This window comes from Alnus glutinosa, chromosome 10 (assembly GCF_958979055.1).
Source record: "Alnus glutinosa chromosome 10, dhAlnGlut1.1, whole genome shotgun sequence".
NCBI classification, from domain to species: Eukaryota; Viridiplantae; Streptophyta; class Magnoliopsida; order Fagales; family Betulaceae; genus Alnus; species Alnus glutinosa.
Window position 1 is genome coordinate 8,948,629 of NC_084895.1, and position 16,372 is coordinate 8,965,000.

At 44.2% G+C, this 16,372-nt stretch overlaps 1 protein-coding gene across 1 annotated transcript in view; it reads right to left on the reverse strand.

Annotated features, from left to right (window-relative positions):
- The window catches only part of LOC133878993 (uncharacterized), a 38,758-nt gene extending 27,102 nt beyond the window's left edge, over nucleotides 1-11,656 (reverse strand). Inside the window, exons 1-5 of the mRNA XM_062317547.1 lie at nucleotides 11,566-11,656; nucleotides 10,930-11,438; nucleotides 10,530-10,839; nucleotides 9,258-9,531; nucleotides 8,721-8,877 (exon numbers count right to left, since the gene is read on the reverse strand). Of these exons, the coding sequence (XP_062173531.1) occupies nucleotides 8,721-8,877; nucleotides 9,258-9,531; nucleotides 10,530-10,839; nucleotides 10,930-11,438; nucleotides 11,566-11,656 (1,341 nt within the window). The remainder of the gene's footprint in view (nucleotides 1-8,720; nucleotides 8,878-9,257; nucleotides 9,532-10,529; nucleotides 10,840-10,929; nucleotides 11,439-11,565) is intronic.
- Between the last annotated feature and the right edge of the window lie 4,716 nt (nucleotides 11,657-16,372).

Below are 16,372 nucleotides of genomic sequence, written 5' to 3' on the forward strand. Positions count from 1 at the left end.
GAGAAAGAGCGTCTGCTGCACGGTTCTCATAACCCTTCTTGTATTCAACGCTGAAGTCGTACCCCATGAGCTTGAACAGCCACTTCTTCTGTGCCTCCGTGGCTATGGTTTGGTCCCATAAGAACTTAAGGCTGCGGTGGTCAGTCCGCACAACAAATCAATGGCCTAGGAGGTATGGCCGCCACTTATGGACGGCTGTGACTAAGGCAAGCATTTCCTTGTCATAGGTAGAAAGAGCAAGGTTACGACCATGGAGAGCTTGGCTGAAATACGCAATGGGCCGGTGTGATTGCATTAAGACTGCCCCTATGCCGAGGCCGGATGCATCACACTCTATTACAAACTGTTGAGAAAAGTCCGGTAGAGCTAACACTGGTGCCTCGGTCATGGCCTTCTTGAGCCGAAGGAAGGAGTCTTCAGCCTCTTTGTTCCACCCCCAGGCATCCTTTTTGAGGAGCTGCGTCAAAGGTCGGGCAATGATGCCATAATGCTTGATAAATTTACGGTAGTAACCCATGAGGCCGAGAAAGCCTCGAAGTGCCTTAAGGGAGTGGGGTTTTGTCCACGCCAACATTGCGTGAATTTTATCGGGGTCTACGGCCACACCATCCCTGTCAATCACATGGCCCAAATAATTCACCCGCTGCTGCCCAAAATTGCATTTTTCTTTCCTTACATACAAGTGGTTAGCTCTCAAAAGCTCAAAAACAGTAGAGAGGTGTTGTAAGTGTTCTGTCCAACTCTTGCTATATATTAGGATATCATCAAAAAAAACAAGAACGAACTTACGCAAGAGGCTGCTGAAAATGTCGTTCATCAATGATTGGAACGTTGAAGGGGCATTCGTGAGGCCAAATGGCATGACTAGAAACTCAAAGTGTCCATGATGCGTGCGAAAAGCCATCTTTTCTATGTCTTGCTGCTGCATTCGTATTTGGTGATACCCGGAACGAAGGTCAAGTTTGGAGAAATACTGGGCCCCTTGTAGCTCATCCAGCAGCTCATCTACCACAGGAATGGGGAACTTGTCTTTAATTGTAACTCGGTTAAGGGCTCGGTAATCTACACACAGTCGCCACGAGCCATCGTGCTTCTTGACCAACAGCACAAGGGAGGAATAAGGGCTGGTACTAGGCCGAATTTCCCCTGTATTGAGTAATCCCACCACAATCCTTTCTATCTCATTCTTTTGGTAATGGGGGTACCTATAGGGTCGCACATTGACAGGAGGAGAAACCTGTATGAGGGGAATTCTGTGGTCATGTGGACGCGCGGGAGGAAGGCCATGCGTTTCCTCAAAGAGCCCCTGGAATTCCTGCAACAGCTGCAGTAGGTCAGGGTCATTGATGCTCGGACAGTGTTGCTCCACCCCCAATTCCACCGCCAGTAGTTGCAGTAAAATACCCTCAGAACTACGGCGAAGTTCCCTTTGCATTTTTGACACGTCCAACACTCTGTTGCTGGGGCCGTTTATACCGGTCAGAGTTACCCTTCTTCCTTGCCACGTGAAACTCATGAGTAGGGAGGCAAAATCCCAAAGGATGGGACCCAATGTCTTGAGCCACTGCGTTCCGAGAACAGAGTCATACCCCTAAAGATCAATGAGAAAAAACTCAAGTATAAAACAAGTACCTTCGAGGAAAACAGGTACAGCTGAACACTTCCCTTTACTCAACAGCCTCTCCCCATTTGCCACTATTACTTCAAAAGCGGTGTGTTTGTCGGGCACCAACCCCAGTTTTTCTGCCAACCTTGTGTTAAGAAAATTATGCGTGCTTCCCGTGTCTGCTAACAGAATTACCCGCGCCTTCCTGATGGTACCTGAGATACGCATGGTTTGAGGGGTGGGTACTCCGAAAATGGCGTGAAGGGAAATCTCCGGAATCTCAAATTCCTCCTCCTCCCCTGCTTCCTCATTTTCTGTTGGGTTTGCAATTTCAGCTTCCCCCTCATAAATACCTTTAATAAGGAATAGCTTCTTACATCTATGGCCGGGTGAGAACTTATCATAGCAATTGAAACAAAGGCCCCTCTCCCTTCGGTCTTTTAATTCTGCTGGGCTCAGTTTCCGGATCACTGGCGTCCGGTTCCGCACCAGATTGGTGGATGGTAAAGGTGGTACGCTCGATTCGAAGAATTGGAGACTCCTTCATTGAGACATCAGCCGTCCTTCATACAGCCTGGCAAGTCCAACTGCCACGGTCAGGCTGGTTGGTCCGGAAGCTTGGACTTCCAACCTAATGCTCTCCTTGAGGCCGCTTATAAATCCCCCTACTTGCTGTGCGACCGAGAGCCTACCTGCACTGCTCAACAAGCGCTCGTACTGCCCTTGGTATTCACGCACCGTCCCGGTTTGGCGTAGTTTTGTAAGATCCCCAAAGAAATCTTCGAACTGGGTCGGTCCATACCTCACATGCAGGCCGTCTTTCAAGTTTTCCCATGAGGCCGCTTCCTCTGTTTCCTTGAAGAGCTGGTACAAGAGTTGCGCTTCGCCCTCAAGGTGGTAAGCCGCCAGACTTACCCTGTCTTCTTCCGCAGTATTTTGAAATTCAAAAAACTACTCTGCGCGACACACCCAACTGGTTAGGTCTTCGGTGCTGTCATATTTGGGGAAATTCAGCTTTGCAACCTTCGAAAAGGAACTTCCAGATTCAGTCTGATTGGAATCCCTGCCTGCTCGGCCACTGGATGAACTCGCCGCATTGGTCTGGTCTTCTTCTCGATGACTCTGACTTTTGGAGAGCAGGACACCCAACATCTCCTCCATACGTTTCTGGGCACCGAGCATCTTCTCCATCTCCTTCTGCATCCGATCGTCCATGGATCCTAGCTCCTTCTCCACTCACTCAATCCTTTGCTCCATCTCTTCGGAACCTGGCTCTGATACCAAGTTGATGTGGGCCTGGGTTTGGGATCGTGTAATTGGTTTGTGGATGGTAAAGCTGCAGGATGTGATTTCCTGAGTTTCCCTATTGTGAAAGGTGAAAGATGGTGAATGGATAATGAGGTATTCGAGGTACCTCTGCCTCCCAATTTCAACTACAAGAGTTGTGTTTTTTGATAAATTTCAGCATGCCTTCTTATTATCTCAAATCACTACTTATAGAATACAATATCAATGCTGTTTAGGCTATTGCCTTCATTCTAGGAATTCTTCCCTTATTTCTCTCCCTAAAAATCCTGCTACCAATCCCTTAATTACTGGAATACATAATTCCTTATTCTTAGGAATTTCCTTCCCACAAGTCGTGCTCCACACGCACCGACTTGTTCCTTACTTCTTTCCTAAAATACATCAGCCGCCACTTGGATTAGGGTTAGGGTTTGCGACGGCTAGGGTTTCATCATGTTGCTGCACGCGTTTGGGCCTCCTAACATAGGTCCGTAACACCGACCCACAAATCATCCCAAAATCTGATTCTAGATCCATTACCCAAGATAAGTCTGGTATGCCTACTAAACGAACTCCACCCCTTCCTAATATACTTCCAAAGCCCTACTCCATGAGACCCAGGGGGATCTAGAGAACACCAACCAGCCCGTAATGAACCAAACTTAGCATCCACAACTAATCTCCACAAGGCCTCTTTCTCGTGCTCATAACGCCACAACCACTTCCCTAATAAAGCTTGATTAAACATCCTCAAATTCCGGAAACCCAAACCACCTTGTGAAATAGGAGTACAAACCATGGACCAACTAACCAGGTGATATTTGAAATCATCACCTAGGCCTCCCCACAAGAAATCTCTATAAAGTTTTTCTATGCGATTAGCAACACTGGAAGGGATGGGAAAAAGAGAAAGAAAATACGTGGGGAGGTTAGATAAAGTACTCTTGATAAGGGTAACTCTACCACCCTTAGACAGGTATATCATTTGCCAACTAGCCAGCCGTCTTTCAATCTTACCAACAACATCATCCCAAATGAACTTGGCCTTAAAAGGGGCCTCCAGCGGAAGACCGAGATACTTTATAGGCAGAGAGCAGACACCGTAACCCAAAACACCGGCCAGTTCATCCATATTGTCCACAGCACCCACAGGAACCAACACTGACTTGGCCAAATTAATCTTCAAACCTGAAACAGCTTCAAACAACACAAATAAAACCTGGCAAAAAGCCTCTGTGGACAACGACAAAGAATAACTTGCTGAGGGCCTCCATCACAATGACAAACAAGAGAGGCGATAGAGGATCACTCTGTCTAAGGCCACGAGAGCTGCTAAAAAAGCCAGTAGGGGAACCATTCACTAATACAGAAAAGGGCACCGAAGAAATACAATGCTCTATCCATGAACACCATCTCACCCCAAAACCACATCTTTTCAACAGATACAGCAAGAAATTCCAATTAACGTGATCATAGGCCTTCTCAATATCTAGTTTGCAGATCAAACCTGATTCACCTAATTTAATACGATTGTCCAGACATTCGTTAGCAATAAGAACTGGATCAAGAATTTGTCTTCCTTTCACGAAAGCATTCTGAGACTTCGTGATAATCTTATACACAACCTTACTAAGTCTGTTAGCAAGAACTTTTGCAATGATCTTGTATAACCCACTAACGAGACTAATAGGCCGAAAATCTTTCAGATCAGTAGCCCCAGAATTCTTCGGGATTAGTACAAGAAAATTAGCATTAATGCTCTTCACAAACTTGCTATGAGTATGAAAATCCTGGAATACGCCCATGAGATATGACTTGATCACATCCCAACAATCTTGGAAGAACGCTAAAGAAAACCCATCAGGCCCTGGCGCCTTATCACGATTCATGCCTTTAATCACCTCAAAGACCTTCTTTTCCTCAAAAGGAAGTTCCAAGGAAGAAGACTCCACCGCATCCAACGTGTCGAAAGCAAGGTTATCCAACCTAGGTCTCCAAGAAAAAGGATCTGAAAAAAAGGACTCATAAAAGTGAGCAACATGATTCCTAATAACCTGCTGGTCGGAAGAATAAGATCCATTGATTGAGAGAGACTCCATGGCATTTGACCTCCTGTTCGAATTAGCAATCCGGTGAAAAAATTTAGTGCATTGATCCCCCTCTTTAAACCAATGAACCCTAGACTTCTGTCTCCAGCTAATCTCTTCTTGCACAATGGAGATCTCTATCTCATTCTTTTGATAATGGGGGTACCGATATGGTCGGACATTCACCGGGGAAGACCCTTGGACCAAGGGAAGTTTATTGTCATGACGGCGCATTGGTGGAAGCCCCTGTGGTCTCCAAATAAGTCCCAGAAGGCCTCCAAGAGTTGTTGCAAGTCTGGGTCACCTATGTCCGAGCACTGCTGCTCTACTCCCAGTTCCACGGCCAGTAGTTGGAGTAGGATGCCTTCTGAACAGCGACGCAGCTCCCTCTGCATTTTCTGCCCTTCTACTACTCGGTTACTAGAGGAATTTATCCCTGTCAGGGACACCTTCCGCCCCTGCCATGTGAAGCTCATGTGCAGGGATGCAAAATTCCAAAAGTATGGGGCCGAGGGTCTTGAGCCATTGGACCCCAAGGACTGCGTCATACCCCTGGAGGTCAATGACAAATAATTCTAATATGAATAAGGTACCTTCTAGCAAAACAGGTATCGCCGAGCATTTGCCTCTACTGGAAAGTCTTTCACCGTTTGCCACCACCACTTCAAATGCCGCCTTTCTATCCGGTACCAAGCCCAACCTTTCTGCCAATTGGGTAATGAGAAAATTGTGCGTACTCCCCGGATCAGCCAACAGAATCACCCGTGCCCCCTGGATGGTTCCCGCAATACGCATCGTTTGAGGGGTTGGCACCCCTTAGATGGCATGAAGGGAAATTTTGGGAATATCAAACTCCTCCTCTTCCTCCACTTCTCCTACTCCTACCAGACTAGAATGCTCAGCTTCCTCTTCATAAACCCCCTCAATCAAAAAGAGTTTTTGCACCTATGTCCAGGTGATAACTTATCGTCGCAGTTGAAGCAAAGGCCCCTATCCCTTCGATCTTTTAATTCCACTGGGTTTAACCTCCGAACCACTGGGGTTTGGCTTCGCACCAGGTTTGCGGAAGGTAATGGGGGATTGTTCAGTGGGCCAGTGGTTCTCCAAGGCTCAAAAAGACTCGGGCTCCTCCGTTGTGATAGTAGCCGTGCTTCATACAACCTGGCAAGCCCTACTCCCGAGGTGAGCGTAGTGGGTCGGGAGGCCTGGACTTCCAGCCTAATGTTCTCCTTGAGACCGCTGATGAACCTGCCAACCTGCTGTGTTACTGAGAGCCTCCCTGCCCTGCTCAGCAACCGTTCGTACTGACCCTGGTATTCTCACACTGTCCCAGTTTGCCACAGCTTTGTTAGATCCCCGAAGAAATCATCAAACTGCGTTGGCCCATACCTGACATGTAGACCATCCTTCAATTTTTCCCATGAGGTCCCTTCCTCCGTTTCTTTAAAGAGCTGGTACCACAATTGGGCCTCACCCTCCAGGTGGTAAGCTGCCAGCATCACTTTGTCCTCTTCCACAGTATTTTGGAATTCAAAGAACTGCTCCGCTCGACACACCCAACAGGTTGGGTCTTCGGTGCCATCGTATTTGGGAAAATTCAGCTTGGCCACCTTCGAAAAAGAGCCGCCTAACTCTGTTCTGGTGATTGTCTTGCCGAGCACACACCGGATGAACTTGCAAAATTGTTAGCCTCCTCCATCTTATTTTTCTTGAAGTAATCAACAATGACAGCCAACATGTCCTCCATCTGCTTCTAGATTCGCTCTTCCATTGATCCCATCTTCTTCTCCAAGCTTTCGATCCGCTGCTCCGTCATATCGAGGCCTGGCTCTGATACCAAGCTGTTAAGGACCCGGGTTTGAGACCGAGTGACTGGTTTGGTTATGGGTAAAGCCACAGGATCTAGTCTCCTAGGCTTACCTATGATGGACGTAATAAGGGATACGAGGTATTCGAGGTACCTCCGCCTCCTTCAACTACGAGAGTTATGTTGATAATTTTTCTGCATATCTTTATTCATTCGAAACCCCATATAAATAGGGTGAATTACAAACACAGCAGTTATTGCTTGATTTCCAGTCTTAGGGAAAGTATAATTCCCATTATTTGCTCCCTACAAATTAGCTACTAATTGGGAAGTAAATTCCTTATTCTAAGGCTATAACTGGGGAAACGGACTTTCCTACCAAAGCCTGCTCTTCAAGCACAAACTTTTCCCTCCCAACTTTCCATATACTCCTCAGCCGCCACTATGGTTAGCATCAGGATTTGCTAGGGTTTTCTTGCGCCTCACATAAGTGCGTAACACCCATCCCCCATCTCAAAACTATCCCCTGGTCGAATTTGACTATCCAAGCATTTATTAGCAATAAGCACTGAATCCAAGATTTGTCAACCACCAATAAACGCATTCTGTGTGTTGGAGATAATCTTGCCTATACTGACTTAAACCTGTTTGTGAGAACCTTGGAAATAATCTTATACATCCCCTCCACCAAACTAATAGGGCAAAAATCTTTCACATCCATAGCACAAGTCTTCTTTGGAATCAGAGAAAGTAGCATTCAGACTCTTTTCAAATTGACCTCAATTATGAAATTCTGCAAAAATAGCCATAAGGTCATTTTTTAAAATTGCCCAACACTACTGAAAGAAAGCCATTTTGAAGCCGTCTGGACTCGGAGCCTTATTTCCATTCAAATCCCTGATCACATCCCACACCCCCTCCTCCTCAAACCCTTTTTCTAACAAATATTTTCATCCGCATCAATGGATAGGAAAGATAGACCATCCACCCTTAGCCTCCAAGAACATTGCTTAAAATACAGTTTGTTGTAATACTGGACTATATACTCCTGGATCTCAACCAGATTCTTGGAAGTTGCACCATTTATATTCAAAGAGTCCACATGATTGAATTTATGATGTGAGTTGGCCACCTTGTGAAAAATATTTGTGTTCTTGTCCCCCTCCTTCAGCCACAAAGCTCATTATTTTTGTCTCCAGTTCATTTCCTCAAAAAGAAGAGTTTTATGAGCATGCTAACAATCATTCATCTTAAATCACATAAATCAAACATCTCGGACGACTTTCTCCCTTATTTTCCTTCTAAAAGTGCTACTTCTAGCTCCTCAACAATGCATCAATTTCTTATTCAAACTGTTCTCATCACTTAAACGTATATTATAGAAGGTGCATAAGGAAAATCTTGTAAACCCCTAATCATTTTGAAGTTAATTGGAGTTCTGCCAATCATGCGACTCTTCATAACAACAATACCCAGTTGTATGCACCAAAGTTCACTTGTTTATCGATCCTACAACATCCAAAAAAGGCCTTATTCCTTTCCAATAAAATTTCAACTTATTCTTCACTTCAAGTAACCCTAAAAGGGAATGAATCAAGATTAATCCCAATAAGTAGCACCTTATAAGGCCCACTATTTCTTCAAAGATAGATAGCTCTCTACTTAAGATTGCACGTGATTCCGATTAACAATTTTGAACGCATGTGCAAAATGTACCAACTGCGATCCATAAAAAGAGCTAGGGGTAAATTTCAAATTCACTTATAAAGCGGTTCATCTTTTGCAACACAATTACAGAAATTTCTTGATGGTCCAGCACCAAAGCTAAGCATAAACATGCTTAATTAATACAATAAATATGTGTATAGCAACAACTAGTACATGGTGAAATAAAGGCCAAGTTTTTTTTTTTGCAAATTCAACTTATAATTACCATCTTGTAGTGATCCGGCTTCTCAGTTTTCTTCGTGAAACTGGGAATCAGTCCCCATGTCATGCAATGAAGAACAACACCATTACCATCAGATTCGTCTTCTCTACAAACAACCGGCAAATTATGTCCCGGTGAAACATTGTGGGATGGATGGTACCTAAGTATTCAACTTAAATTTCAATCAATATGAACTAGCAGCTAAATAAACAAAAAAGCCAAATAGTTGCTTGGTTGCGTGAGAAAATGCAAGAAAATAGAGTAAAATTTTCACAAATTCCGAACCGAGATTCCGAAAATTCAAAAAAAAAAAAAAAAAAAACTTACAGTTAAACGGTTCCTAAAGTATAGTTTGGTCTTACTTCAGGTGAAACTCCAATTGCAAATTTTTCATTTGCTCTGCTCATTTATCTTCTCCTTCTTCTTCTTCTTCTTTTTTTTTTTTTTTTTTTTTTTTTTTTTTGCTATCGAAAAAAGGAAGGGAAATTTTAACAAAAAGAAAATGGGTACCGATCGAGAGAGATAGAAAGGGGGCTTTACCGGTCCGTGTGAACAATATGGACGGGGCCATCGTTACGGTGGCAAGCCCTAGGAATGTCCTCTGCTCTGAGCGTGCAACGAGCCCTCCCACACATCTCTTTCGCTTCGCTTCGATTCTGTGCTCTGTTTTCGCCACCTAAATAAGAGCGGGAAATGAGTGTCGGACTTTGGGCTGATTGCCAAATGCTGTAGAGAAAGAGTAATGCTACGGAGAAGCATTCTCTCCGTAAAGCATCCGGCTTTTTGCCAGTTAACCCAACCCAGGTTAACCGGCCTATTAAAAAATTAAAAAAAGAAAAAGAAACAAAAGTGTGCGCCAACCGCCTCATTATCATTTTCATTTTCCCCCTTCACTCTCTCCTCCAAATTTGTTTCCCTCCAACCTCTCCCGCCCACCACCAACTAGTGCCGACCACCACCATCCAGAGCAGCCCGCCACCATGAAGCAGCTCCGCCAGTCACCATCCACTATTTTTCCCTCTTTCTCTCTCCCCCCTCTCCCACCCACCACCGTTAAATTCATCCGCCCACCACGAAGCACTGCCGCCGTCCACCATCCGATCAATCTCCCTGTTTGGTCGCCTCAGCACACCGAACGACGTCCACACCCATGACACCACCAAGCCTCTCTCCCAACCTTTCGCTACAAGACGCCTCTCTCTATCTCTTTCAACGCATAGCGAAAGGCGGAGGAGACTCTCCCAAGGTAGCAAAGATTCTGTTTGTCTCTCTCCGATTTTAGCTCAACTACTAATTGTTATGAGCCTAATACTTAGGGTAAGTGTTTGATAAAAGAAAGATGCAACTTTGACGCTTATAGGGGTCAATTCCTCCTGTTTAACTTCTGAATTTTTGATACTCATATTAATGCTAACAACTTGCTTAAATAGATGAGGGGAAATAACATAATCACTCCACTATCCTACATAATTGCGGTGCACCCTTCCACTACGCACACTGCTTTCTGCGCTATCCTACCACTCAGCCACATCCCTTCCTCTCAAGAGAAGTTGGGATAGTGTCAGTTTTTTAGGGAATAAATCAAATAACAAAACAGCAATCAAATAATAAAATAACATGAAACATAAATGGGCATCCAGCTGTCTTCCACTTATCTAGCTATTCTGTTGATCTCAAACGCGTGTCCAATGAAGGACTCCCACAACACAACACTTTGACAAACGTGAATTGAACCTTCCAAGCCTCTAGATAACGGCACACACTCAGACAGTGTGATGCGCATAACACGGCATCCTTGTTAGAAGACCTTGCCCACAAGGTCAGGAAAGGATGTTCGAAGGTCGTCCATATCCTCCCAGGTGGCGTCGTGTTCGGTGGTTCCCTTCCATTGAATGACCAGCTCTGCACCAGCTCTGTTACCCTTTTTCTTCAAGCGTTGATCAAGAACAGCTACGGGTTCTGGAGTCAAACTTCCTTCGGTCGTAAGGGTCGGGAGTTCCGGTAGAGGCACAATTTGATCACCCAGCTTCTTCTTGAGATGAGACACATGGAAAATAGGAAAGATTTTGGAACAAGGAGGTAGATCAAGTTTGTATGCTACTGTTCCGATCCTCTTAACTACCTAAAAGGGGCCATAGTACCTCAGACAAAGCTTAAGATTTCGACGGAGGATGACGGACATCTGGCGGTACGCCTTGAGTCTGAGAAAAACCCAATCGTCCACTTCAAACTCCCTGAAGGTACGGTTTTGATCGGTGAAATGCTTTATCTGGGCTTGGGCGTCTTGAAGGTTCTCGCGGATAAGGGTGAGAATGAACTCTCTGCTTTTTAATTCATCTTCTACTGCCTGTACTTTGGTCGTTCTCGGTTCAAAGGGCATCAAGCGAGGTGACGGGTAACCATAAACAGCTTCGAAGGAGCTGAGTTTGGTCGATGTATGTTCCGAGGTGTTGTAAGCCCATTTCGCCAAGGAAATCCAGCGCATCCAATCACGAGGGCGGTCACCGACAAAGCTTCTCAGATACCCTTCCAACCCTTTATTCATTATCTCTGTCTGGCCGTCGGTCTGTGGGTGATAGGCGAAGCTCATTAACAGCTCTGTGCCTGTTGCTCGGAAGAGCTCCTGCCAGAAAAGGCTAGTGAACACTGGGTCTCTGGTGCTGACGATTAAGTTGGGTAGGCCATGCAGTTTGAAAATATGATCCACGAAGAGCTTGGCCACTGAATTGGCAGTGTCGGGGATGGTTCAAGGGAATGAAGTGAGCGTATTTGCTCAATAGGTAACCATCACCAGGATAACATCCTTTCCCTGGGAAACAGGTAAGCCCTCAATAAAATCCATGCTTACCTCTGTCCAGTTTTGATTCGGAATAGGTAATGGCTGTAACAATCCTGTAGGATGGATGTTTTCGGTTTTGTTGCGCTGACAGATATCGCATTCCCTGATGAACTCCCTGACTCCTTGTCGCATTCCAGGCTAGTAGAATTCTTTTTTTAACCTTGAGTAGGTTTTCTGTGTTCCCATGTGGCCAGCTAACGGGCTACTGTGGAATTGTTGTAGGACCTGTTGTTGGTACTTTTGTAGAAAATGAGCCCATTGTGGAGTTGGTACTTTTCCTGATCCAGTTCACCTTGCTGGAACTGCTGGATGAGCTGCTGGAGCTGTTGGTCACCTGCATAGCTCTCTGTGAGTTCTCTGGTCCAGGCAGGTTGTAATGTGCTGATGGCCTGGGTGATCATGTTGCCTGCTGTCATGCTTGTGATTTGATCATCTACATCTATATCTTCTGATTGCTGGTGAGTCTCTAGGTTGGTTTCCGGCCATTCCATCCTAGATAAGGCATCTGCAGCCTTATTCTCCATTCCCTTTCTATACTTGACTGTAAAATCAAACCCTAAAAGTTTGGACACCCATTTTTGCTAGGCAGGGGTGCCAATCCTCTGCTCCAGTAAATACTTTAGGGCATGTTGATCAGTTCTTACCCTAAAACTGTGGCCCAGCAAGTAATGCCTCCACTTTATGACAGCCATTACTAGGGCTAGTAATTCTTTCTCATAGGTGGATAGGCTCAAACTCTTTCCTTTAAGCCCTTGACTGAGGTAGGCCAGGGGTTGCCCAGTTTGCATTAGCACTGCACCTATTCCTTCTCCTGAGGCATCACATTCAATGATAAAAGGTTTGGAGAAATCGGGTAAAACTAGAACTGGGGGAGTAGACATGGTTTTCTTGAAAAGATTGAAGGCTTCCTCAACTCTTTCATTCCAATTGAAGGAATCCTTCCTTAAGAGACTAGTAAGTGGAGCAGTTATTCCCCCATACCCCTTCACAAATTTCCTGTAGTATCCGGTCAATCCTAGGAAGCCTCTCAAGGCCTTGATGGTTCGGGGTACTGGCCAGTTGAGCATAGCTTCAATTTTGGTTGGGTCAGCCTTTACTCCTTCTGAAATCAAATGTCCCAAGTATTCTACCTCTAGGCACCTAAATTGACACTTAGAGAGCTTAGCATATAGTTGGTGGAGTTGGAGTATTTCTAGAACAGCTTTCAAGTGTTTTAGGTGCTTTTGGATATTCTTACTATAAATCAAAATATCATCAATGAATACCAAGACAAATTTCCGTAAATAAGGTCTAAATACCTCATTCATGAGACCTTGAAAGGTTGAGGGGGCATTAGTTAGCCCGAAGGGCATAACTAGGAATTCATAGTGTCCCTCATGAGTCCTAAATGCAGGTTTTGGAACATCCTTTGGATTCATCCTAATTTGATGATAGCCAGACCTAAGGTCAAGCTTAGAAAAATTATAGACCCATGTAGTTCATCTAGGAGTTCATCAATGTTGGTTATGGGGCACTTATCTTTGATGGTGTTTTGGTTGAGAGCACGGTAATCTACACACATCCTCCAACTTCCGTCGGCCTTCCTCACTAGCAACACAGGGGAAAAATAAGGGCTTTGGCTGGGCCTTATAATTCCAGTAGATAACATCTCCCGAACCAACTTCTCTATCTCTTCCTTTTGGTAGTAAAGATACCGATAAGGCCTTACATAAGTTGGTTGAGCTCCCTCTGTCAACTGGATCTTGTGGTCAAAGCTTCTAGCAGGTGGCAACTCTGTTGGTTCCTGTAATATGCCCTTGAATCCCTCTAGCAACTCGGCTATTGCAAGGTGCTGAAGCTTCTTGGACTTTGGTGTTTCGAGGCCTATGAGTTGCAGCCAAATCCCCTTGCATTCTGCATCTTCTTTCTTTAGAATGCCCTCTCCCATTCCAGATTAGTTTCAGCTGGTTCCAGACCTCGCAAGGCAACCTCTCGGTCTTGGTGTGTGAATTTCATGGTAAGTTCAATGAAGTCCCATAAGATAGGACCTAAAGTACTTAACCAATTCACTCCTAACACCATGTCACAACCCCCTAGAACCAATAGATGTAAATTAGTTTGAAAATCATACCCTTGTAGGCTGAAGGACACTGCTGTGCAGCAACCTGGGCAGGAAATTAATTCCCCATTGGCCACCATAACAGTTAATTGGCTCATTTCTTGTGCTGGTAGCTGGATCCGCTTGGCCAAATTCTGATCTACGAAGCTATGGGTACTGCCAGTGTCTATGAGAATCACCAAAGGCTGCCCTTTTATCCTTCCCATCAGACGCATAGTCCTGGGAGCTGGTGCTCCTGCCAGGGCATACAAAGAAATCCCCAATAATTCAACTTCCTGAGGTTCACACTCAGGTTCCTCCTCCTGCAACACTTCTTCTACCCTTATTTCTTCAGATTCACCCAACTCCACACCTTCCAACAAGAAGAGCCTAGGTCGGTTACACCTATGTCCCGGCTGCAACTTCTCATCACAATTGTAGCACAGCCTTTTCTCTCTTCTTTCCTGCATTTGGGCTGGTGTTAACCTTTTAATAGGGATGCTTGGCCTTCGGTTGAAGTTGGTATTGTATGGGGGGGTAGTGTTTCGGTTCTCAGGTTGGTTTGGGGCTATAATTCTAGGTGGGTTAGGTGGTGCAGCCAGCTTGGTATAACCTTGGGAATTGGATACCCAAGATTGATATTTTTGACCTCTACTCCTCAACTTCACTTCCTCTTCCTGTAGTTTAGCCAATCCAAAAGCTGTGGTCAATGCAGTGGGTTTCATCATTGTTACCATGATTCTTACTTCTTCCTTCAACCCACTTAAGAATGTACTTACCTTAAACTCTTCACTCATACCCTGGATTCTATTGGAAAGGATTTCAAATTGGGTTTGGTAGTCCTCTACTGATGATGTCTGTCAGAGCTTAGTAAAAACCCCTTCTGGATCATTAAAAGCTGAGGGTGCAAACCTAGTTTTGAGGGCAACTACAAACTCCTCTCATCCCCTAGTTTGGCCTGCATCCATCAACCAATGGTACCAAGTGAGTGCTCTTCCTTCCATGTGGAAGGCAGCAATTTGCACCTTCTGGTTTTCTGGAGTGTGACTGTAAGAGAAAAACTGCTGAGCTTCTAGGATCCATGTAATGGGTTCGGTGCCATCAAACCTAGGGAAATCTAGTTTGATAGTTCGGGTATGAATTCCCCATTCTCTTTCATTGTGACTACCCTGTCCCTCTTCCTTCTCTCCCATATTTTCACTTTCATCTTTACTGCCTTCCCCCATAAGAATTCTGCTATTTTGGTTATCCTGGATTTGGTTTTGGGTCTGGTTATTCTGGTTTTGGGTCTGGTTATTCTGGATTTGGTTTTGGTTAATAGAAGCTACAGTAATGGCTAGATCACTTACTTTTTCCACCAGGGTCTTCAATAGCTCGGTGTGGTGATTGATGTCTTCCTTGTTGGCTGCTACTGCTTCTATAAGCTAAGAAATACAAGTTCCTTCCGCCATGGTCGCAAGAACACAGCTCTGATACCACTTGTTATGAGCCTAATACTTAGGGTAAGTGTTTGATAAAAGAAAGATGCAACTTTGACGCTTAAAAGGGTCAATTCCTCCTTTTTAAATTCTGAATTTTTGATACTCATATTAATGCTAACAACTTGCTTAAATACATGAGGGGAAATAACAGAATCACTCCACTATCCTACATAATTGCGGTGCACCCTTCCACTATGCACACTGCTTTCTGCATTATCCTACCACTCAGCCACATCCCTTCCTCTCAGGAGAAGTTGGGATAGTGTCAGTTTTTTAGGGAATAAATCAAATAACAAAACAACAATCAAATAATAAAATAACATGAAACATAAAATGGGCATCCAGCTGTCTTCCACTTATCTAGCTATTCTGTTGATCTCAAACGAGTGTCCAGTGAGGGACTCCCACAACACAACACTTTGACAAATGTGAATTGAACCTTCCAAGCCTCTAGATAACTGCACACACTCAGACAGTGTGATGTGCATAACTGATAAGAATGTAAACTGTCGTATTTTTTCCCTTAATATTTAATCTCTTATACTTATTTAATGCCTAAATGTACTAATTATTCTTATATTTTGATTTAGGATACAAATTGAGGCATTAAATGCAAAACAAAGCTAATTGGGCGATTTTGGACAGATTTGACATCAGTTTGTAATCTGGGCATAACTCTCTCATAAAAGCTCCGATTGAGATGATTCAAGATGCTGTGGAACACCAAGAAAAAGATCTACAACTTTTATGTTTGTCGTTTTGAGAGATACTGAACGTATCAAGGTCGAAATCGGGCTTGAAGTTGACGTTCTGATGCGGTTTAATTGCGGAAGTTTTCAGATATGGAAATTTCTTTACTTTGAGACTTTTCATAATCATCCAATCAATTCCAGTCAAGCCAAGCAATAAATACAAAGTCAAGCAAAAGGAAGAAAAGGAAGGAAAAGATGCGTAGAGGATCAAGAAAATAAAGAAGAGATTTGTGGGGACCACGTGAAGAAGACAACATGAAAGGAGCATCTCTTTCCATACAAAGGAAATTGATTTTCTCTCCATACTTGGCTGATTTGTGGGGACTTAAACAAGGAAAGAATCGATAGAGCATGAGGCAACAAAAGTCCTCATTAAAAACATCACCTTCCTAGTTATCCTACCCTTTATTTTATGTTTAATATTTTCCTTAATTAGTAGATTTGTGTATTGTTATTTTAGGATAGTATTTACAATATCTTTCTTTAGGAGATTTCCTAGGTTTCTA